The sequence below is a fragment of the Calidris pugnax genome, unplaced genomic scaffold (genome assembly GCF_001431845.1).
Source record: "Calidris pugnax isolate Ruff unplaced genomic scaffold, ASM143184v1 scaffold41, whole genome shotgun sequence".
NCBI classification, from domain to species: domain Eukaryota; kingdom Metazoa; phylum Chordata; class Aves; order Charadriiformes; family Scolopacidae; genus Calidris; species Calidris pugnax.
This window is the reverse complement of record NW_015094509.1, coordinates 8,236,326-8,260,984: the sequence shown is the minus strand read 5'-3', so window position 1 is coordinate 8,260,984 and position 24,659 is coordinate 8,236,326. Positions and strand designations below refer to the sequence as shown.

The following is a 24,659-nucleotide window of genomic DNA, read 5'->3' as shown; positions in this document are numbered from 1 at the left end:
CTACATTTATTTCTAATTTAGTCTTAAAACTCCTGTACACTTATACTCCCAGTTTATTAATCCCTCCTGACCGTAAGAAAACCTGCTGCTACAATATTTGCCAAGAAGAAAAACCTATTTTCTGTCACCCTCGAAGGCCCACAGTGAAAGAAAATTAAACACATAGACTTGAAGCCGCACCGTATATTTGTAAATAAAAATAATTTGACAGAACAAGATTACAAAGTACGAAACGAGCCCTTTCAGGAATTTGTTAAGTACAAGAGAAGTCGATGTTAAATCCGTTTTGTAAAGTTTAAAACAGATACCACCGAGGGATAGGAGTATTGCCATAAAACTCGCTTCTTTTTTAATGCTTTCTTAAAAAGCTGGGACCATGTACATCAGACCCAGATGAGAAATCCCAGGCGCGCGCATCGGTTTGGTTACAGCTTCAGGGATCAGTGCAGCACAGTGCAATTTCCATTCACAGATAAAAAGATATTTCAAATAAGTACAAGAACATTCCGCAAAACACAGGATGTGATCTACCTGGCGCCTCTTTCCACCCCCTAAAAAGTGCTGGAAAGTAAGCACAACATACAGAAACACGGGGAAAAAGCACACAAGGAGATGGGTTCTTTAACAAGACAAGTTAATATTTGACAGCTTAAGAGGGAACGATTGCATGAGGAAGAAAATGACTGTTAGTCATTAGAAGGTATGCACAAGGGAGGTTTGTACTTTGATTCCGTAGGAAAAACCTGAAGCTGACAAGCCTCCATTCCTGAAACATAAATATTGAGTAAGAGAGGTACAAAAAGTAAGCACTATCACCTGAAAGTGCCTTCTCAGAGCGGACTGTTTGTCCCTGCTGCAGGTCATCATTCCCTCATCATTCAAGAAGTATCTGCAGCTACTTCCTTCAGCCAGCCTTTGATTCTATACAATTGTTTATTGCTTATCTGGCAATTTTACAGAACCTTCCTCCTCCCTAGTCTTCACCAGAACACATTTTCCCCTTTTAATGTTTATTTCAGAGTAGATTAAATACTCTTCAGTGCTTTAAAAAACAAAACAAAACAAAACACCAAAAAACCACCAACCACAAAACCCCCTTGTTTTTAGAAATCACCCAAGCTAAAAACATTAATTCCATTTTCACCTGAAGCAATGTTATGGCAGACTACTGATGCGGAGTGCCTCCCCTAAAGATGCTAAGTGCATCTTTAGCCACCAGAAATCTCATGGAGGGCTACGGCTTTGAAGCGCTCTGCTCATTTTTATAAAAATAAAACAAAAAATATGACTGACATTTACAGCATACAGAATGGGAGACTAGTGCAATATGCAGCATTGATTGTTTATTCAATAAATATTTAACCCAATTATTGCCAACCAAGGCAAACAGTGCAGAAATTGTCACTTAAAGAGATACAAAAGTTTAACTTTTTTTTTTTTTGTATAAAGTCAGTTGCTACTATATTCATACAACTATTTCAAAGAGGTTTTTCTGCTTCAAAATCAACGCTACCATTATAAAAATATAGAAACATAGCATTTGGGGGTTTAACACATCTTTGCAAGTCTAACTCTTACATTTAGATAGGAATATGACATTTCTGTATTCAAGAACTTATTAAAAGTAAAAATGAATACTATGATAGAGACATTTTCTGCACTGACGATTTCATTACAGTTCTTAAATACATCTTTCTTGGTCCTGGGTATACATTTAGAAAGAAATAACTTGCATCTCACATTTATCCTGAGGTCAGCTGTGTAAAAAGGAAAGCCAATTTTATAAGGATAGTTGCAGGCTTTTTTGTTCAGAATAGGAGGTTATTTTTAAACAAGACAATAAAACTCTGGGGGAAAAAAAAAAAACAACCAACCTTCTCACCCATGTTTTAAGAAACAATTTAGTGTCATTTGGGGGAATTATTTCAAAAAAATACATAGGCCATCACATCCAAATGCTCTATCACCCAACTAAAATTTCCATATGCATTTGCCAAATTTGAAACTTAAGAAACTGTTCTGAAAAGAAAACATAAAAATCCCTGTGAAGAGTCACCCTGAGCTTCTCATCTCAAGATCCCGACCCGCAAAGTGACTCCTGCCAGAGGAACCCCACTCAAGCCCGGGGGAATCTGGGGAGTCTTGGGGTCTGCCTGCACAGGTGGGGATGTGAGGTTTGGGTCCCCGTCACCCACCGCCGGGTACAGTTATGACCTTGTCAAAGCTCCACTTTGAACACAGCCGTTATTTTCAATAGCACCAACAATCTCTCAGATACCAGCATCAGGCAAACACGGACGACACAGAATAGGTTTGTTTTTTCCTGAATCAGCACAATCGGTACAAGGCACTGCTTGGCATAGGAAGTCATAAATAAGAGCAAAACGAGACGAGTTCTAAGGTTTGTGACATTTAAGTTTGTAAGTTATGTCACATTTCAACTTATTTTATACCATGGTTAGAAAAACAAGATGGTCTCAGGGATCAGCCAAAAACATCACTGTTCCGTGCGTGTTTACAGTTTTCCTCTCCATATGCGAAAAAACCCACATAACATACCAACATGAAGCATTGGGAAGTATGGGCTGTTAAATTAAGAAAGTACATTTTATTCTCCAATCTTCCACAGAAGTCTAAACTAGACACAACTCAAGTATAAGAAGTTGGAAAATATTCTGATAACATTTGCAACAGTCTATCCCTGCAGAGGAGTGGAAAAAAACAAACTATTGTCTAGAGAATTCATAGATTGAGGCACATGGCAATCGAAGATATTCAGGCATATTTTATGGCTAAGAACAGGATTTTTCTGAGGAACCTCACTACAGACTTCCCCAAAAGCAGCTCCATATGGTTCGAGACACAAATTGCAACACATGGAAGAAAAACGTTTGGTCCTTAATCGCTACTGTCCTCATCGTCGTCATCGTCGGATACGTCATTTAAAGACGATTTAGGCGACTGGCTGTAGGAGTCTGACCTAGTGGACTGACAAGCAGTCATCTCCCCGCTGGAAAGGAGATCGTAGCAGAAGTCGCAGATTCGCACAGGTTTGGAAGACTGGCTGGGGAGGAGAAACCTCTTTTCCGAGCAGGGCCCGCAGACAACAAAGCCGCACTTGCGGCAGTGGTGACGCCGGTTGACGGGGGTGAATTTGGCTTTCTGGCAGCGCATGCACACCGTGGCCTCCGAGTCCGGCACCCAGACAGCTGCGTGGTCATTGCTGGGAGTCTTCCCACTTTTGGAAAGCAAATCAGAAACGCACTTGTTGATGTGGTTCATCCACTCGGACTTCTCCGTAGCGGTGGCAGCGTACACTGCGAACGACTTGGTGGGCGTCTTGATCAGCCACCCGTTCCGTAAGTCTCCCTCATCCTGGATGGAATCGATAGTGACGTTTTCCAGGGGGATTATGTGCTGTTTGTTGTATTTCTTCTTCTGGATGACGATGTTACCGTAGACAAGAATGTCATTGAAGAGGAAGAACTGCCTCGCTTTGGGCTTCTTCCTACACAGCTTTGTCAGTACTCCCTCTCCGATCAGAACACGGCCGGGAATAGTCAGGGGCTGACCGGCTGCTCCAAAGCAGTTTTCCACGATACTGATCCTTCTAGTATTTGCCTCGCTGTTTGCCAAGCGATCCACCATCTTTCACGAGTAGCCTAAAATTAGGAAAAAAAAATAAAAGGTTTGTTGTTAGAACAGGACCGATTCAACAGCAGCCTTCCCCAAGGAAGGTACCAACCCCGCATTTCTTAAAATATCTCACAGAACCTGCTGGCTCAGAGGCACCGACTTGGGTTAGATTTAAATAAGTATTAACACCTAAGAATTTTTAGCAGCCGATTAGTCTTTTTTTTTTTTTCAAAAGCAAAAATGTTCCATCCAGCTGACAGCTATCTTTATCACCCAGCCAGCACCCACAGCTCTGCTCGAGAGCCTCTGGCAAGCGGCTGGGAGGGTTCCTCTCTAGTAAGGTTACTGCATCCCCCCTCAATGCTCATATTTCTCTGTATATCCTCCTGCACCTGCTCTCCGGGTGGCAAAAGGAAGTTATCATCCATCACTCCAAGTTCTAATACCGACAGAAATATCAATTTAACTGAGCAGCTCGGAGACCCACGTTAACACGACAAACAAAAGTTATATAATTGACATTCACACAGGAAATCACCATACCCAAACTCAGTACTGCCCATTATTCAGTACGTAAACCTTCAATCATAGGCCAAAACCATGAACTAGAGACATTTTGTACAGGCCACAGCTTGCACACACACACATACACCCCCCACCTGCTTCAATGGCAAACCGTGGAGCCAGGAGCAGGGAGAGAGCCGTGGCTGGTGGCCCATCACCTGACTTATTTTGGCAGGGCCCCCACAGTCCCTCCCTCCATCCCTCCTCGAGCCACATCTGCATCCATCACCATCAGGCGATGTACACAGGCAGCTCGGCACAGAGGACACGTCACACCGCTCCCAACTGCTCCCCAGAAAGATTAAATGACCTGCACCATCTGGGGGCTGACCTGCTGGAGAGCACCTCTGAGGAGAAAGACCTAGGAGTCCTGGTGGACATCAGGATGACCATGAGCCGACAACGTGCCCTTGTGGCCAAGAAGGCCAGTGGCATCCTGGGGGGCATCAGCAGGTTGAGAGAGGTTATTGTTCCCCTCTACTCTGCCCTGGTGAGGCCGCATCTGGAGCATTGTGTCCAGTTCTGGGCTCCCCAGTTCAAGAAGGACAGGGAACTGCTGGAGAGGGTACAGCAGAGGACCAGTGAAATTCAGGGTACAGCAGAGGACCACAAAGATGATGAGGGGCCTGGAGCACCTCCCTTACGAGGAGAGGCTGAGGGACTTCGGTCATTTATGTCTAGAGAAGAGAAGACTTGAGGGGGGATCTGATCAATGCTTATAAATACTGAAAGGGAGGGTGTCAAGAGGATGGGGCTGATCTTTTTTCAGTGATGCCCAGGGATAGGAGAAGAGGAAATGGGCACAAACTTGAATATTTGAAGTTCCACCTAAACATGAGGAGGAACTTCTTGACTTTGAGGGTGGCAGAGCCCTGGAAGAGGCTGCCCAGGGAGGTGGTGGAGTTTCCTTCTCTGGAGACATTCAAACCCCGCCTGGAGACGTTCCTGTGCAACCTGCTCTGGGTGGACCTGCTTTGGCAGGGGGTTGGACTAGATGATCTCCAGAGGTCCCTTCCAACCCCATGGGATTCTGTGGAAGTTTAGGCAAGAAGGCTTTGTGTCTCGGGAACGGATGTTGCAATTACAGATTAAATCTGCCCCTCAGCCCTCCCCGAGTAGCAAATAAGATTTTCTCCTGTAAGAGTAAGTTTCCTAAGGCATCCAACGGGGAACTGAAACTAAGAAGTTACTATACTGATTCATACCTTGGCAAGCCACTCTTCAGCCTGTCTTTTACCCTAGAGCTTCCCAGGCAGAAGCCAGGCAGAGGGAACTCCTGCCAGTCTGATCCAGATCTGCTCCCCGCGAGCTCCTCCTGAGCACAGCCATGAACCCAAACCCTGTGCTTGATGGAGAGGTGAGCACTAAGGGCAGACCTGTCTCGCAGCAGACAGTCTCCTGTGCCTGCTTTTCCAGCCACCGCAGGGCTGACACCCACAACACCCTTTGGTACAACCACTGCTTTGAACAGGTCTGAGGGAGAGCAAACACTCCGGTGCCTATTACCTGCATTTCCCAACACAATCCCAGTTTGGGAAGTCACCTACACTCACCTATCTTCTCTTGTAGATCTACCCTGCCTGCCATCAATCCAGCATCAGCCTATAACCAAGACAAAACTGGGCTGAAACAAGGCTCAAACTCACACACTCGGCCATAACCTGGACCAGTCAATCCTCCTCCGACAAATCAAACCTCCAATACTGCCTTATAAAATAGGGATGAAACTTCTGATCATGAAGGACAATTTTGCAACCTCACCGATAGGTGCAAGTATCAGCCCAAAAGGATGTGGCGGGGTGTTGTGTTTTTAGTTTTGGTGGTGGTGTGGGGTTGGTTTTTTTTTTTTGGCTTTTTTTTTTTTTTTAAGGTTGGACTCGATCTCAGAGGTCCCTTCCAACCATGGTGATTCTGTGATTCTGGACAGAAATTTGGTGGCAGAAAAACCTCACAGCAGGCCTCATCTAAGTAAGTGTGTTACCTGTGATTACACAAATCCACGTGCTCCATGTTAAATGTGATTAAAAAATAACTTATAAGTTACTGCTTTGAGAGCTTAATTAGTTTCACACTAAAATAGTTTGACAAGCTGGCTTGCTCAGATATAACTAAACTGACTTTTTTTTTTAAGCTCTGTACATGACATTATCTTTTATCAGAAGTCTGACACTGAAGACAGAAGAGTCTATTAAAGATATTACTCAGCACTACTCTGGCATTTTCTTTATGTGCCTTACAGCATTAATTACAATACGTGAGTATCATGTTAACCAGTTTTACGGTTAGTGGAATGACAAAGCCACCAAATCTGAAATTATTTTGATCTGCAGAAGGTCAAGACAAACTGCCTTATAAAAAGGGTTCAAGAGATTTAATTGTGCTGCATCGAGGCACACAAGCGACTACACCTATGCTATTTCTACCAGGTGCCAATCAAAAAAAAAAAAAAAGGTTGACCTTCTCCATTACCCTCTCCAGCAGCTCCCCATTTCATCACTTAGAAAGTATTTTCTTAACAGCAAGCTTAAGGCATCTTTGCTGCAAAACAGTTTTCTTTTTGTTCTTCAATCAGAATAACCATCACTACCTTCTTCATTAAGCTGAGAGAAGACTGGTAGTTCAAGTGGGGAAAAAAAACCCCCAACAACCCCCCCCTGTTATTTCCATCTCCTTCATCAGCCCTACTTTTCTGAACCATTAGTCTTGTCAAGGTTCTCGAAGCTTTGTCCATCATTCCCTCAAAGAGATGCCCACAAGTGGACACTGTACTAAATCCCTAAATCCTTCTGCAATACCAAACTCAGGGCGATACAGTTCTGCTTTGTTTCCTTCTGAGGCAATACCAATTTGTGATCCCCACCCCGCTCCCTGCTTCCTCGTGCCATTCAAAAAAGCTTCACGGTGAATTAGATCAGGGCCGATCAAGTTGAGAACAAACTGGAAAGTTTTGGGGCTCAGGTTGGCAGGACAGCTGCAGTGGAGGGAGAGGATGGAGGGATGGGGAGGGAGGTGCTCGGACAATGCCTTCCATAGAAATTACACTGGCTTAAACTGATGAGTAACCAGAAGTACTACCATATTTTTTTTTCCTCCTAGAGAACAGCAGAAGACTCAAATTACATCAATACGATTCTTTTTTTTTTTTTCTGATGCTATGAATATGCATATCCAAAATATACCTTTCAATAGACACCTTATTTCTTTCAATCATTCAGGACACACTATACCCTCCTTTTACATGTTTTATTCAGCATTAAGATCTAGCCACTCCCCGTACCCCCTTTTTTTTTTAAAATATATATCTTCCAACTACCTCCTACCCCATGGCAAGGAGTCCCAACACTGGCACTTGGGAGGGAGTTTTTCAGGCAAGTGAGTGGCTTCACTTCCACTATAGCCTTGTCTAATGGAGAGATGCCATCCCACAGAAAATAGCTGGGACAAGCCAACAGCATCTACCAACGAGAAAGTACTAAGGAGGGAATGCAAAAGATAAAACCAGGAACTTTTTGGTGTGCATCTGCTGTAGCCCTAGGCTCAAAGATCAAATTCAGGTGTCTGACTCCCAAGAGCAGGATTTGAAATGAGGGTTAATTGCCATTAACTGCCATAACCATTCCTACCTAACAACGTACTAGCAATAAACAGCCTTCACGAGTGCCCAAGCTGAGCCAACAGCTGCTTCGGAGTTAGAAAGCAAGGAGTCAGTCACAGGGTCAATGAGAAGTTATCCAGTAATCCCGGGTGCCCTGTGGAGCGGGGAAGGGAGCCTGTCAGCAGAGTGCAAAGGGGATGGACCAGAAGAACACCCTTTTCTGTGGGTGCAAATCAACACGTCCTACCTCTAAACTTACACTTTTATACGAATATCTGCAAATTACAGCAAGTTAATGGCTTTTGCTACTCCACAAGAGGGACACCCCCCCAAAAAAAAAAAAACCCAAAACCTCTCCACAATCATACTGATGAGTTCCAGTGAGGCAAGTTCTTGGTGTGAAGTTCCAGTGACCTGTAGGAAGCAGTCCCTGCTCCGCAGCTCCAGCCCAGGCTCTCTGTGCTCCCTGCCAACACGCAGCCAACTCGGATCAAGGTCACCACCAAAGCTTTCAAAATACAAGTCACTGGGAGAAGAAAACGGGGGGAGAAGAGGCTAAAGGTTTTAATTAACTGTTCTCTAGGACGACCTAAGAGAAAACAACTCTTAACCAGGATCATTTAATAATCAGCATGGCTTGAAACCAAGACACATGACTCCGGAACTTGTGCCGAAGACTGTACTTTCAGCTTGTTGTGAAAATAATCACTTTCTGGATTTAAAGCAAGAATCCAGGGCAAGTTAAGGACTATTAAGAGAGACAAGATAATCACATCTCTTCTGGAGTGAAACTTCTGTCTGTAATATTCAAAAACTTCTTGCCCACCAGCCTCAATTAAGGTCATAAAAGCCACAGATTGCTGATGGATTATTCCACCTTTCCACGGCATTAATTTTATTTTCCCACACTAATAGATTAGACTTTTTAAAATAAGCACTCCCACATTTTTCTCATAAGGTTTTAGAGAACCAGAAATTAAAAATCCATCTAATGCTCATTCACCTTCACTAGCCTTTTCTGAGAAAGGAAGGAATTTCAGAAATGGGTGAGAAACTACCTGGAAATATCACTATTACAAATAATAATGAAACATGGATGAAATAGACTAGGAATACAAGAGAGAAGCCACCTCTAAGTCACAGGAGCTAAAGTTAGGACAAGAAGTGCACCTCCTCCTCATGAGCACACAGACCAAGGAGCCATTAAATTAAAATATTGTCCGGATGCACAAAGGAACTTTTAACCCCAAGATGTCCCAGTCCAAAAGCTATGCAAGGTTACCAATTACCAATCTTTTAGAATTACAACAATCTTTTCTTAAAGCATATTTAGATAGATTGCCGAAGATAATAGATCGTACCCCGGAACTGGGTGGCAACATCCTGCTCTCTGCCAGCTAAAAATCTTTCCTCTGAAGTTTCCCCTGTTGGCCACCATAAGCAGCAAATACTGGATCACTGTCCTCAAGATGCAGGATCTCAAGACCTGATCAAACCAAGCAATTCCCAAGTGACAGCAAATTGCTGCAAACATGTTCCAAATCTTCCCCAAAGCAAGTGAGGAATAAACCAGAACCGTGGGCTTCAAAAATGACAGGCTAGACAGCTCCACTTCAGGGGAGTGTGGGAGCATCTTATACTCGGTCTCGGTTTATGGATGCTGTGAAGTCAAAAACCTCAAACCTACTGTTCAAACTTATCACATTTCATTCCAATTTCACACTTTTTGCATACAAACTCTTGAAGGACCACCAGGCCCTTACACAAGGAGGACTCTCTCTAAGGTCCATCACATCACATCCCTTTTCTGCATCCAGACTGCAGTGTACTACTGGCTGTTAGTCAAAATACCGCAAAAATAAGTGGATCACCTTGTAAGAAAAATCAGCTACATAGAGCTGCACCATGAGCAGGGTTTAGCAGCCTTTCCCAATAAATACATCTCAACTCTCAAAATGCTGCAATACCTTCAGTTTGTCCTCCTCCTCACGCACATGCTCTCAGTAAGCCCTTTTCCTGATGAAGATGCTGGGCAAAGGCTTTTATCTCCATAGCGTAATATGCTATTTAAAGGTGACAAAATATTTCATGACACAGAAAGCCCCAACTCCTCTACCATATGCAGAACTGTCTTTGACACCAAGTTATTTCTACTTTTACTCACAAGAAGCTTCTACAGAAATAACAATTCTGTTATCAAGATATCAAGATCTTCTTGCTCCCCCTATTTCACTCCAGTTTTACATTTGTATCCTGGTGACGAGAACAGTCATCTTCAAAGTGAGCAAACACAGATATTCTTGGAACCTCTGAAGAACTAACAAGTTACCCACTTACCTAAAACACAACCCCTGTTGAGGAAGTCACATATTTACTACAGATATTAACATTCTGGACTGCTGTAGCAGGAAAATAGTTCTGTCAGGGTTGCTGTGCGCTGACAAGTCACTCCCCACGTAATTGTTTCTTTCTGCCACTGTATCCTGGTGACCAAACCGATGATCTCCCAGGACTCAATGCTTCTACAGGTCTAATTTAAAAACAGGAGAATGTTTGGTTTATATGCCAGCTCTGCCCTTGATAGAGACCAGACTAAACTGCACAGAAGAAGAGCTGTAGCTGAAGACAGACATAAGGAGCCAACTAGGAAGAAAGCATCCCAGACTGACATAGCTACACCTAATTCACCACCACCAGAAAAGTCTCCTACTACAACAGCACCACAGCAGATGGCCTGATTGCCACAGAGCAGAACCATAGATAACAAAAAGGGGCTGAGGGGGAGAAAGGAGATGAAAAAAAAAGCTATTATGGCATAGTGATACGGCCTGCACACAGCTCAGCACAAAGACATCTCCTCACCTCAGCTCCATGAGTCCCGCCGTCACGACTGCAGGACAGGCACAAAAGGCAAGCAGCAGAGGGACACAACCTGAATTCCCAAGTTTCTTCAGCAATACAGCAGCACTGGCAGTGCTCCACTGCCTTCTGGCCTTCTTGTCCAATAAGCAGTCCATGCTAACAAGCATTAATTAATAAGCATCCAATTTTTAGCATTGTTTTTCTTCAGTGCTCCTTTAAGGGAGGAAAACGCTACTGGCCTGGCCATAATTGCCAGTTTATTTATCATCATCCTTACAATTAGCAATTAAGCTGTTAACAGTTACATTTAACACATTGCATTAATACAAACCAGGCAGTCTAGATTTCTCAGAGCCATGGTATCAAGATGCAGGCAGCTCATCTATTACTACTTGCAGCCACAGTTAAGGTGATGGCTTTAAAGTTAAAAAGAAAAAGGTGTAGTTAAGCTGTTGGAAAAAGTACAAGAGCTCAAAACTAACAACACAGAGGCCCATCCAGTCCTAAAGCAGCAGCAGATCCTGGATGTATCCAAGCCAGATTTGGTAACACAAGTCCAATTAAAAAAAAAGGTCTCTAATCACAGTATCTGATCACAGCATTAGAGCGGATGAAATGAGATCCACGTATTGTTGCAGCGAAGCACATGTAGAGGACAGAAAAGACTAGGAAATGGAGGAAAATCAAAGGAACAGAATAAAGAAAAAGAAAGGTAGAAAAAGCAGCTCTAAATCAAAGCACATTATACCTTGCCACCCAATAAACTTCTAATTATCTAGCTGCCGTACAGAGCCCTTGTTCTTGCACCTGCATTTCCACTCGCAGACAACACCAGCAACCCTGTTCCACCGTGTACATTCAAAGTAGCCCATTTTCCTTCTTGCCCAAGGGTAACATGTTTCAGAATAAAAGTTTCTAAACAGAAACTTTTTTGTTCTGTTTAGAGTCACTTAATAAAAGGCAAATGTTAAAGGTTTTATCGTGTCCGACTCCACAACTTGAGGGCTCTGAATTAAATAGAGATTTCAAGTAGAACTGAGTCTTGTTTTATGATACTTAATCACACAAGTGAAACATACATGAAAGGCACAGAAGATTAATTTTTACAAGAGAGAAACAAGTAAACTGTAAACCTAAGATGGACAAGGACTATCTGCAGACCAGATATCTCATGTGTGTTAAACGACTGGTTTGTAAGATGACTCATCTTTTGGATCTACAGAGGAAAATATCACACTCCCCTTAAAAAGAGCTCATCAGGCAGAATCACTCAGTAGTTACATTGGTGGTTTTGGGTTTTTTTAGTAATAGGTTTCAAATAGTTGTTATACATTATATTATCACACCAGACTCATTCAGCTTTCCTCTTGTACTTTCCCTATGCAAGGAAGATGCGCTAATTTCACTTACAATTGAATAAACACAAACAATCAAGTTACCCAGAACCCTCATACATCCCTGTGATTTAAAACTCTGTCTGAAATGGTAGTATCACTACTTTTTGTGGACAAACTTTCAGCTACAAAGGCATCTCAGTACTGTAATACAGTACACTAATCTCTACTACTATTAGATGTATTGCTCTTAAGAGCAACACTTGACTCTTTGCACCGCTGCCAAGTAAAACACAGCGTAAGTTTCTGAAGTGCAACCTGTTTAAAGAAACTTATCAATGCCCAATGCTTTGAGTTTTAGTGTGCAAAATTGCTGAACTAAACACATGCACAGCAGATATTCTAACTTTCTGACGCAGGTCAGAAACCAGCATAAATTTTAAATCTTGTTTTGGCCTCACTAGTTCCTTCTCCTCCTACAGACCTCCTTCTGTATGTATTCCTTCCATACATACAGAGGAGGAGGACACCGCTTGTCCTGAGCGTCTCACTGTGTCATCTTCGCCACCAAAATTAAGCTTTCTATGCACTTAGATGTGATTAGCCGTAATCAAAATCCAAGCGTTTGTGCACAAGTCAGCACCACCTGTCAAAGGACCATAAAGAGCCAAGAGCTGGATTAAAGATGATATAGGAATGCCAGCAAGAGGTATTTAATTAAACTTCATTTCTCCCATCCAGTATGTAGAATAAAATATTGAGGAAAATGAAGTTTTAAGTATCCATTAATCCATTTATGAATTCATTACTATTTCATTCTATGTTTTACAGTTACTTAAATACACCTGTAACAATTAACTGCAGGTTTTTTCTCTTTTTTTTGTAATATTCCATTATTCGCCAGTTGCTTTTTATGAAACAGTAAAAAGAACATTTTGACCATAGAGTTAAGTGAAACTAAAAGAAATTTTACCCCCCAAATACTACGTTGATAGAAGATATGTGTATGACAAACACTTTCTAAAGGTCTTTATCACTGCTAAGAGCTGACAGTAGCAACTAAATGCCTGTACTGTGCTTAAAGAGAAATACAGCCTTCTAACAAGCAGTTCTCTAATAATTCTCTTCACAAAAGTAATCCCAAAACTGTTGTATTTAACAAACTGTCTTGCTGCTGCTACTGTAACCAGCTGCTAAGGATGCAGAGGATAATCCCTACGGTATCTGAAAGACAGAGGAGTATCAAGAATGACAAAAAGCTACACTACATTACTGCAAAGAAACAAGAAGGACCAAGAGATTAAAGAGACTGTATCAAGGTAGGAATGACAGCAGGAAAGGAAGCAATAAGGTCCCTCTTAACTTCTTCAGAGCCTTCTTCTGGACAGTCATTACGCAGAATCAATTTTGACTTATCTGGTTAATGGCTGCAGCATTCAGACAGGTATCAGTAGTGGGACAGAAACTTTGACTTGATTTACAGACACAAAAAAAAAAAAATATTACCTTTTCCTTAAAGCAATTTATGCTGTTGCCTCTTTGCACTATTTTTCACACCCTTATTAATTATTGGCATTTATTAAAGTCAAAAAAGCAGCAAGAGAAAACACCAGAAAAGGATGGCGGCAGTAACAAGGCTGCTTCAGACTACTTGCTGTAAGGAAGCAAAGAGGTTTGTGACGTTTTTCATCCAAACACTGTAGAGAAAACACGGTGTAAGCATCAATCAATAGTGCACTGGCAGGAAAATAGACCAGATGACGCTGTGGACCTCTCCCAAGCCTCATTTCTGTGATTCTCGGTGTAATGTTTTCGGCATGAATGCGATCTCTTTATTTTTTTTCTTCCCCACTGTGAAGACACGGCTTCCTGCATTGCGCAAGCCTGTGGAGCAATGGCTGTGATGTGTGGAAACACGGATGAGCTAACTCACTCCCTTACTGGTATATCCAGTACGAGCCAGCAGTCTTAACCTTTCCTTTGTCTCAACCTGTTGGCTGATGTTCTGGCATCGGCCACAGAGTCGCAGAAACCACGCTGGAAACACATTAAAAGCAAACACGTAACTTCATACTGTGCAAACTGTGAATACTCTGCCTTGACAGTATTTTAGAAATCTTTAGATTATTTCCTCAGTCCGGCATTTAGTCATATCCAAAAAAAAAAAAAATCATGAAAGCAATTGCATTTATCTAGTCAGATGTCACCATAAACCTGTAATTACCATAATAACCCAGACAGATCTGTTTGGGTTTTGTTTTTAAACTGCTGCAAACGACTGTCACAAGTCTAGTCCCACTAAAACCCTTCTGGAAGGTACAACACAGAAATCCCTATTTTAACTGCCTAACATCTTAGTTTAGTAATTCTTTCAATACATTACAGTTAATTTCAGTATACTCTGATTTCCGAGTTACAGGGAAGGATTAGCATTTCACTTTAATTGACCAGTTGTGTAAGAACTGCTCACAGAATGTAAATGACTCTAAATGAAGAACAACAACAATAAAAAACTTTATTATCAAACCTGCACGGCACGAGTATTACTCTTCAAATTTGCAATAGCCAGTATCCAACTGAGCAAGGAAAGCCTAGAAAGGCCAATTCCATTTTGGGGATGGAGAACAGTTCTAGGCAGATCTTTCAAGACGTATGACCTCACATTCCCCCAACCCACTCAGAAGCTAGTTTGGGTAGAGAAAGCTATTTTTAGCAAAAGATGACCTCTTTTGCCAAGCAGCATATGTATTAGCACAGCAAGAGCAGAGCAATACTGTTTTGCTACCCAGGCTGCTCTGCTGAACAGGTCACCCACCACCCGAGCTGCTGTAGGCAGGCAAACCCACCCGAGTCCTGCACGTTAGCTTCTCACGAGGTTTGGTATTTAACACAATAAGCCTCAGCCGGAAAGAGAACACCAATTTGAGCTGCTTGTAAACAGAAAGACTGGCTCCCGTGTCCCAATAAATAATCATAGAGAGACCCGAGGAGAATAAAAGGCACGCGGAAGCGGCTGCCCCACCAGACGAGTTTGGCCAGTTCGCAGCCTGCCCTGCACGAAGGGCAAGAGGAGCCACCTTGGCCATAACGCCACGTGCCATCATGCTACCACCCCTGCTCCAAGCAAGAAACATGGGGCACCCATTAGGGAGACACAGAAATCCAGAAGAGCCAGGTCCCAAAGCTGTTCCCACTACCTTCTCCCGCTTGGCAGTAACAGAAATAGGAAAGAAGCAAACCCAAACAGTGCCACAGGGAAGCACGCCATCAGGAGAGCCTCAATCCACTCCCAGAGCAACTAGAAATGGTCATGTATCCCTTCTGTCCCCAGCTTCCCTGGCAGAAGGCCCTGAATGCCTCTTAGGGGAGAAGAGACCTCACTGCACAAGGCCAGGAGCGGTGTTCTTGTAAGAGATCCAGCTTTTTAATGAAATCAGCTGCTTATTACCACTGTCAAGCTTCTATTTATAATAAACCATGGTAGCTGATATTGTTTTTGTCTCCTGGCATCATAGAAACGGAGCTGCTGCTGGAAAGAAATGCGCAGTTCTCCATCCCCCACCTGGCAGTCAAGGGTTGGAGCAACAACAAGAGCAACTTCCTAAACTCGTTTCGTCTCCGCACCCTTATCCGTCTGCGCTCACCAAGCACGGGCACAGGCTTACCCAGCTCTCAACAGCACTTGTGAAACAAAAAAACCACTGCCATTTAAGAAGGAAATTCTTAATGCCTTCAAGATGTGAAAGAGGAGGTAGTCAGCACATCCATGCGGAAACCAGGTAAAGGCTAGAATTAAAGGAATCTTAAAAAAAGAAAAAAACACCAAAAAAAAAAAAAAAAAAACCAGCACAAAACCACCAAGAAAACCCCAAACCCCACAGCATCCAGTCACAATTTGCCACCTGAAAGCTTGAGTGCAAACAGAAGCCAACAGACAGGCCCGACCCACCATGAACAGTGTTTCCAATTTGGCATCGAACTCACGCACAGAAAGCAAGATCCAGGCAGCTACGGGCATATCAAATACTTACACCCATTCAGTATTCTTACAGCTGCAAGTAAAAAGGATGAAGTTTTGTATGTTCATATATAAAATGTGTGTGTGTGTATATATATAAACTGTATATTTATAAACTATGTAACACACATGTGCCTTTTTAAATCAACCAACAAACAATTACTTGAAAAAAGCCCAAAATTCAGATCAAAATCTTTGCTGTCATGGGCAAATACCCTATTATTTTGACTTGGCACTTGCATGTATTTAGGAGCAGCAGTGGTTAGCTTAGCCTCTGGTGTTAGCAGACTGCCTTTTTCAGCTTAACCAAAGCACTGGGAACACACACCAGAATACGGTTTCAAAACCAGCTCCCACAGATCTTGAGCCCAAAAAAAGTTCAAGCTCCTCCCAGAGTTCTCCACAGCTCTGAGTAGCTAAAAGGCATCAGAAGAACAGCAGACAACACACCAAGACCTTAGAAAGGCACCAGAAGGGTCAGGGGCAGAGGACAGGACCCTGGGATGCTCCAGCAGACACAAATCCCACGTGCTGCACTGCTGCCGAAGGGACCACTCGACCAGGCTGCGATAGCAAACACTGGGAGAGGTTTTTCTGTTTACAATTCAGTGTTTTCCTACTCCAATTGTTTAGCTGTTTGAAGAGTCTCTCCCAGCAAATGTTATTTCCCAGTTTGGCAGCAGTGACTTACCCCTCCCTTCCAGGCTGCCTGGACAGGCGCCGCTGTGCCCGTCCCATCCCAGGAGAAGGAAGGGCTTAACCGGTGACAGCCTGGGGTATCCATCTGGGCTAGCAAAGAACTTGACATATACAAATACTACAAACATTAAATTACATTAACATTAAATGCACATCGGGTGAGGGACCCAAAAAAAAAAAAACCTAAAAAAAAGAAAAATCAACCAAAAAAGATCTGACCAATTTCAGAGCAAGCCAGATCCTGCCTTAAGTTTTACCAACCCTGCACAGCCAAGAGAATCCACAGCATCAACAAATCTTTTAAATCTTGAAATAGACAGACTTATTTAAATTCTTTTGGGAAGGGGACACATCACGAGTACAGAGTAAACGGATCAGATACAGGTGTTCTACAAGAAGCATGGCTAAATCCCTCTTGCAAGCAGCTCTCCAAAAACAGGTTGGTTGCGTGGCTTGTTGTTGTTATGGATTAATGTATTTAGAGCACACGTGGAAGCAAGTGGCTAACAGTAAGGTAGACTACCTGTCAGTCAACATGAAAAAGAGGATTTGGTCTTCAGTGACTGAAATAAGTAGTATTTGCCTGCATGCTTCTTTGCAGCATCTTCAACCTACTCCTAGAGAACGTTTACAGAAGGATTTCCGATGTGTATCCCATGCACAAGTGTATGCTAAAAATAGCACCTCCCAGATTTCAGAGCACCTGTGTGTTTTAGCATTTGAGAGCTACCACAACATCTGCATGTTCAAACGAGCTTCCTCAAGTTAACAGAAATTTATTTTCCCTTTCTTCATGAGTGCACACCTATGGCACACCTGACTTTGATCACTGGCTCATGTCTTTTTAGAATGCACAGGTACTTAAAACAGCCAGTGTACAGGAAAAAAAAAAAGAGCTTTCTGTTTTAAGTTTTCTTTAGTTTACTCTTATTACCATTAGGAGAGAAGCCACTGAATTTTACTAACAGGCCAAAAGGGACTAGACTATGGGTAATTGATTACAGCATGACAAAGCTGCAGAGAGTTACCAAGTAGTCAAAGCTATGCAAGAGCCATTAACTTCCTACAAATTACTGCAACACAAAAGGACTTTTGCTTTTAGCCAGACATGTTTTTTAAACAGGGCAGAGTTTTCCCATGCAGTCTCACAATTCACAAGCACATCAGCATGACCACATCATCACAATTTCATTTTGTATGATATCAATATTCATTATTTACACATTGCATGTGTCCTTCGAAATCAGATATCCAGTTATAGGAAAAAAAGCTGCATGATAAAGAGGTTTCTTTTACCAGCTCAGTAATTCCAAGTATTTCCACTGAACTAAACAAGACACAAGCCAAGTAACAGCATTCAAACTCTTCCTCTGACCAGGTGCAACCACCTCAACTTTCTGCTCCTCCTGACCTAAGTTAAAAAAAAAAAAAATCTCTATTTTAGGGGGCAACCCTAATAGTATATTATGCTGTAGAAATACTTTCAGGAGGCCAGGCAGCTCAGGGTCAGACAAAGCACTTGCTGCAGCACATTTTCAATATTATAGTAGAAAACCATAATATTTAGACATACTTAGTTCCTTAAAATTCTTAACTCCTTCAAAAAAAAAAAAAAACAAAAAAAACAACCAAAAACAAAACAAACAAGAGGAAGCCAAACAATTTCTACCACCAGTTCACAACCAAGAACAGACCAAGTGCACATATGGCTGGCTATAGGGAATCTTCTTCCTACCGTTTAAACCTCCCGAAATAAATTGCTCAAATTAGTACCAAAAAACAGCTCAAGCCCCTGTAACCATGCAGACAGGGCCATCACCAGGCTGCAAACCACCAGCCCAGCAGAAACCAGGGGTTTGCAGGCAGCTGAGACACATCTTGGGGCTTGGAATCCACATTTTGTGATTTTCAGGAAGCTTGACAACAAGGGCTGCAATCATGGACCTGCCCCTGTCGCCTCCCAGCAATATTTAAAATACATAAGGCAAGCATTGAATTGCTCTTTCTTAACCAAGGGACATAAGCCCTTTTCTATACTGAAAGATGCTACCTGGTGACATATGGGTGGACAGTGAAGGTCTAGAAAACCAACACCTGACTCCTATCGACCAAAACCAAAAGGAAAGCTTTAACAATGATACTCTAAACAGAATTTGCCAGTCTTCAATGTCACTGGCTTTTCAGCCATAACCTGTGTGTTAAAAGGGTGTCTGTGCTGCTAACCTAGATCAGAACTGGGGGAGGTGTTAAAAAAAAAAAAAACACAACAAAAAAACCCAAGAAAATCCAACTCACTGTCACACATGGCGTTCAGAACAGAACTACATTGAAAAATTAGGTTCAGAAGTTTTACATTACCAAGTATTGACAGCTAAGTCAGGAGATATTTAAGGAAAAAATAAGAATAGAAAAAAAAAAAAAAAAGAGCAAGAGTAATTTCCTGAAAGAACCCCATAATCACAGCAGCTTACTGTAGGTGGCCTTCCTGGGAAATGCACTCACTGGCCTTTTTCCCTTTTTACTGCTTGTCAAATGTGTTTGATGCATTTTAAAGTTACACGGAAAGCACTTGGAGCACAGACATGAGAGCACTCAGCACAGCCCAGTCCTCCGAGTGCAATAAACAGCGCCCAGGGTACCGCGGGGGCTCGTGGGCCACGTGATTCTCATCCAAACCCTTTTCCTTCGCTCTCGGGCCCCTGTTGCTGCAGCAAAGATGACACGATCTAGAGGAATCTTTGAAAAATGCACAAAGGCTTGCACCCAAGTCAACCTGCCCAGCTCACTGTTCCGAGAAAGATGCTATCTGACGACCTGAGCGGCAGCGTGTACAGCACACTCTTTAATATTAATTTGCATTAACAAATTACGTGTACGCTTCAGAATTACGGCATGTTCTTTGACATTTGCATCTTTTCTTTTCGCAGAAGGCATACTAAGTACTTAAGATCAAAACGGTTACCTCTAGATGATGCTTGAGGTACAAGAGGTACCGGGCGAAAGCTAAGGATGCTGACAGAAAGATACAGCACTGTCTCACAACCCCCTGTATCTGTTTGAATCAGTAGAGCTTCTCAAGAGATTACATCTTAACACAGTAACTCACTGGTTGCATGTCCTCTTATTACATTCAGGCAGGGGAGGGCAGGGGGAACGTAGGGACAACATGCCTGTATTTGAAATCCTTAACTTTCGATTATTTTATTTTTTTCCTCCTTCTTTTACACTTACACAAAATGCAAAAATCCTGCTATATTACATACAGAATATGGTTGACACTATTCTATTGTAAAACCTAAGAATACAAAGAAAAATGATAGAAAAAAAAAAAGAAAGGTACTTTCTTCAAAATAAATTTTAAAATCTGTAAGTTATCCTTATTATTAGTTGGTTAAAAAAAGCACCGTTACATCCAAGGCAGTAGCACTCTCACCTATTTACATAACTCGAGAAAACCAAATTAAACATACAAGTATATTTTTGACTAGGTAGTACTGAAGTGTCAGGCTGAAAAACATGAAGTGCTCTTCTGTTCAATAACACTTAGGCACAATAATATTTATTTTCATAAAAGGAGAATCTATGTCCTACAACTCTCAGCCAAGCCACTTCTCATGCAAGCAGACTCATTTATTTCAACAGAGCTACTCATGCAGCTCAGAATTTGCAGGACTCTACTTGCTAACGCAGTTGTCATCTCATCTTATAGCTTATGACAAGGCTAAAATAATCTTTAGTATGCTAAACATGTTCTACCACACCTATCTACAGAGTAGCTTTTCACCCCCCTCAACTGTAAAAACAAGTCCTCTGCTATATCATGAAAACAAAAGTTATTCTGCAACAGACAGCTTTGCATTTGCTGCATAGGAGAAAAAGTTTAAAATACGTAGTTCTACTTCAAAAGCCTATTTTTGCACCTTATTTATTCTCTTTTGGAACAACCCCAATTATCAGACTTCCACCAAATTACTCAATCCTGGAAAGCAGTAAAATATGCATATACAAACATCACCTATCACTAAAAACAAAAAAAGTCACAAAAATTAAAAGGAAAAGTAAGCTTGACTATTAACTTGCAGCATTTTTAGTGACGTATCTTAACCAAAGAGGGCTAGAGGTGTTCAAGTGAAAGTTTGGAATGAGTCACAAACACACCTTTAGAACTTGAAGTAGTACAGAGCAAGATTTAATTTCTTCATACAAAAATCAAGAAGGTAACTACCTTTCTTGGGTAGCAAGAAACTTATCCATCGTTAATGTTGAGGTTTCTTTATTTGTCATTGCCCGCTAACAAATGGTCTTTAAGAACAAGAACTTGCACGCTGTTTGTTTGCTTGACCACCACTTCTAATATTTTAGCTAACAGACACTTTTTTGGAAAATTCTATCTGCAAGTATCAGAAACCTCAATTACATGCCCCCATCTACGTGCCACGCTTTGACCCTGAGCTTTCACTTGAACACCTTTAGCCCTCTTCAGTTAAGTCACTAAAAATGCTGCAAGAGCAAGAAAGCCAGGTTTCTGTACCCTGCCTTTATTGCCCTCCCTTGGCTCTTGGCAAAGTAGGCGAGACGTGCCAAGCTCCATCATATTATGCCTCACCTGAAACTGCAGTTCCATCTCTCTTTATTGGGCTGACTCAGGAGAGATGAAACCTTCCTGCATCCACTAACCACAAGGGTGACACCTAGAAGCCACAGTGCTGTCTGAATATAACAACCATTTTACCAAAAGTAATTTTTGTAGAAAAAATGATGGGCTTCAGCATGTTACAGGTAGATCTTCTGTTCATCGAGTGACATATGTAATACTAGATTGAGTCTCAGCCCATAATTTAAAGGAAACAGAATGCAGCTCTTGCTAAATAATGATTTCATCACTGCATCTAACGAAAACTTGCTTCTAGGTGAAAAGACACCGCTCCGTTTCTTTTTAGATGACACGACAGAGGAAACTGATCCAGCTTCCCCAGCTCCAAAAGTTCTACTCACCGGTTTTCTTTTAGCATTTAAGGGATTTCCTCCGCGTGGGTGTCTCTGCAGGGCAAAACTCGTACACTCCAAAAGGCACACTGCCAATTTGCACTCAGAAGCAAGAATTCGGGACTCAGGCACACAACATTTCACTTTCACTGCTGTTTTCAACATAAGTAGCACAGCCCTCACACAACTGGGAAAATGTTATTTAACAAACTCGGCTGGCACACATGACATTTAACTACATAAGGATTGTTATTCATCCCTTGATTAGCCAACAGTATTTAGACGATAGAGTTTAACAGCAAAACCACTGCCTTCTGAGCTAAAGAACGATTGATTCCTCTCCACATGTTGATGAGTGCATACAAAGAAAATCATCTGTAGCAGTTCAGCACTGGCTACACTGCCACCCTTTAGTACTTGCCATCTTTATATAGTTCCCTTATTTCAGCTAGCCATCCCCAAAGTAATTCAATATACAAGTCTTAGAACCCAAAAGCTGAGTAGTTAAGTTCTCTTTTTTTTTTTTCAGGAGGGAAACTGAAATGAGCAATCACAGTTCTGAAACCGATTCCTGCCTGATTTTAGGCTCACTTTGCCGACTGCATTCACCTCGCCTGACGCCGGGCACCTCGTAGCCTGGGGTGACAACTCAGCACACCCCACAGCCGGGGTCGGGGGCTCCACGATCCTTCTGGAAGCGCTCCCACCCACTCACCCGAAATACAGGCAAAGGACTCCATCCTCCCCATCCCCAGGTTTCAGGGCAGGACGGCGGGGCGTTTCGGTGGTTGAGAACCTACTGCTTTGAGGCTTCGTGTCAAGACTTGCGCTCCCGCCGCCGCTCTCACCCCAAGGCGGGCTGTTCCCCACCCCGGCTGGCCCCTCGCCCCCACCAGCCCCTTTTGCCACCTCGAAACCCCCTCTACCTCCTGTGCTCAGGGTATTTCGGGTGAGACCAGAGGAAAAAAAAACACGTCCCTGCCTTCCTCACCACCCCCAAGCCGCTTCCAGACGCCAGCTTGATGTGCCACACGGATCTTCAGCAGCGCAGCCACCGCTCCTCTCCAAAATATGCCAATTTCACAGGGAAAAAAAAAAAAAAACCACACAAAAAAAACCCCCACAACCCAGCACCTTATGTTCGCAGCCGCACCACCCGCCGTTCCGCTGCTGTCTTATATATATATATATCTATATTTTTTTTTACCACAGCAGCAACACTTTTTCAGGCGACTCGCTCCGAGAACGACAAGGAGTGTGTGTGGGGGGGGGGGTTAAAGCCGCCAAACGAGGCGCTTCCCCGCGGCGAGCGAAGGCTGCGGGGCGGCAGGGCCCGCCGGGGAAGGAAGCGCCCTCCGCCCCGTCCCGGTCACGAGTGGGGGAGTTTCGGGCAATTATGTAACCCCCCGGGACCGGGGGCCGTTGTTGTTTTTTTCCCCCCTCTCTCCTCCCTCCTCGTTTCCGAGGCTCCGCAACTCCCTGAGCGCCCCGGGACAAGCCAGCGCCCGCCCGCCGCCATCTCCCCTCTCCTCCACAAGCCCTTCCCGCCCCGCCGCCTGTCTTCCCGGGGGGAAGCCGCACCGTCCCAGCCCCACCGCCTCCCGCCGGGAGAGCTCCTTCCCCGCCAGGCAGCCCCTAGCTCCCAACATGGCCGCGGAGAAGCGGCCGGAGCCCCGTCAGGGAAAGGCTCCGCCGGGAAAGTTTCCCTCGACCCTCTCCGACCGGTCCCGGAGACCGAACACCCCCTTCCCCGCTCCCGGCTAATCCCTGCCGAGGAGGACGGCAGGACCCGCACTTCTCACCCGGCGTCGCTCCGCTCCGGCTGCCGCCGCCAGCCCCGCCGCCCTCTCCCCGCTCGGCCGCGGTCATGCACCCCGCCGGCGGGGGACGGGCTCCGGGACACCGCCCGCGCGGGGCGGGGCCGCCGCCATCTTGGGAGGAGCCGCGGGGCGGGAAGGGCTGAGGCGGTGGCGTCCCCTCGGCGGCGGGCGGTTTGGCCGGGCCCCGGGGAGCCGCCCTGCGTGGGCCCGGCGCTTCTCAGCCCACGAGTGGCACCTTGTGGAAGAGGGATTCTCAGGATACGAGAGCGTTACCTCAGGTTGTCTCGTAAAACCCCCCACGTTTCCATTCTGTGCGCGCCGTCCCGGGCCCGTGTTTTACCTCCATGGCTCCAGGCACGCTCTCCCAGAAGTAAATAAAGATGGTCGTGTTTTTCATTGCCTCTCTCTTCATAAACCTTTTGTAACCCGTGGAAGGGAGCTATTAATGTGTTTTAGTTTGAAGAGTTGCCAGTCAGCTTGGAGTCTGCTAATAGGTTTCCCACTGGGAACACCACACAAGGAGCCCCATTTGTGGGTTTCAAGGACAGGGAACTGCTGGAGAGGGCACAGCAAAGGGCTACAAAGATGATGAGGGGCCTAGAACATCTCTCTTACGAAGAAAGGCTGAGGGACTTGGGGTCTTTTTAGTCTGGAGAAGAGAAGGCTGAGGGGGGATCTGATCAATGCTTGTAAATACTGAAAGGGAGGGTGTCAAGATGATGGGGCCGGTCTTTTTTTGGTGGTGCCCAGGCATAGGACAAGTGGAAATGGGCACAAACTTGAACATAAGAAGCTCCACCTAAACATGAGGAGAAACTTTGAGGGTGGCAGAGCCCTGGAACAGGCTGCCCTATTGGAGTCTCCTTCTCCAAAACCCACCTGGACACGTTCCTGTGCAACCTGCTCTGGGTGAACCTGCTTTGGCAGGGGGGTTGGACTAGATGATCTCCAGAGGTCCCTTCCAACCCTGTATCATTCTGTGATTCTCTGTATTGCTATTTTGAGAGTCTACGCATCGGGACATCCAGAGCAGTATTTTCCAAATCTAGCCCGTTTACCATCATTTCACTCACTCCCCCCAAGATTTCAGGAGGCTGATGGGTGCTAGCAGAGCAAGGGGGTGGCAGGGCTGCTCTGGGGAGCTG

General features: G+C 43.9%; 1 protein-coding gene across 3 annotated transcripts; it reads right to left on the bottom strand.

Annotated features, from left to right (window-relative positions):
• Window positions 1–1,328: 1,328 nt before the first annotated feature.
• PLEKHF2 (pleckstrin homology and FYVE domain containing 2) lies at window positions 1,329–23,615 on the bottom strand. 3 transcript variants are annotated; one of them, XM_014965655.1, is made up of 2 exons: window positions 23,497–23,615; window positions 1,329–3,662 (listed from the first exon to the last, which is right to left on the bottom strand). In XM_014965655.1, the coding sequence occupies exon 2, from the start codon at window positions 3,646–3,648 to the stop codon at window positions 2,899–2,901; it is 750 nt and encodes a 249-aa protein (XP_014821141.1). In that variant the 5' UTR covers window positions 3,649–3,662; window positions 23,497–23,615; the 3' UTR covers window positions 1,329–2,898. The 3 variants fall into 3 exon arrangements, with proteins under 3 accessions (XP_014821141.1, XP_014821143.1, XP_014821142.1); XM_014965657.1 differs by lacking the exon at window positions 23,497–23,615 and adding an exon at window positions 22,686–22,706; XM_014965656.1 differs by lacking the exon at window positions 23,497–23,615 and adding an exon at window positions 21,704–21,724.
• Between the last annotated feature and the right edge of the window lie 1,044 nt (window positions 23,616–24,659).

Coding starts and splice junctions, on each gene's coding strand:
- PLEKHF2 (XM_014965655.1), bottom strand. CDS start 3,648: ATGGTGGATCGCTTGGCAAACAGCGAGGCAAATACTAGAAGGATCAGT.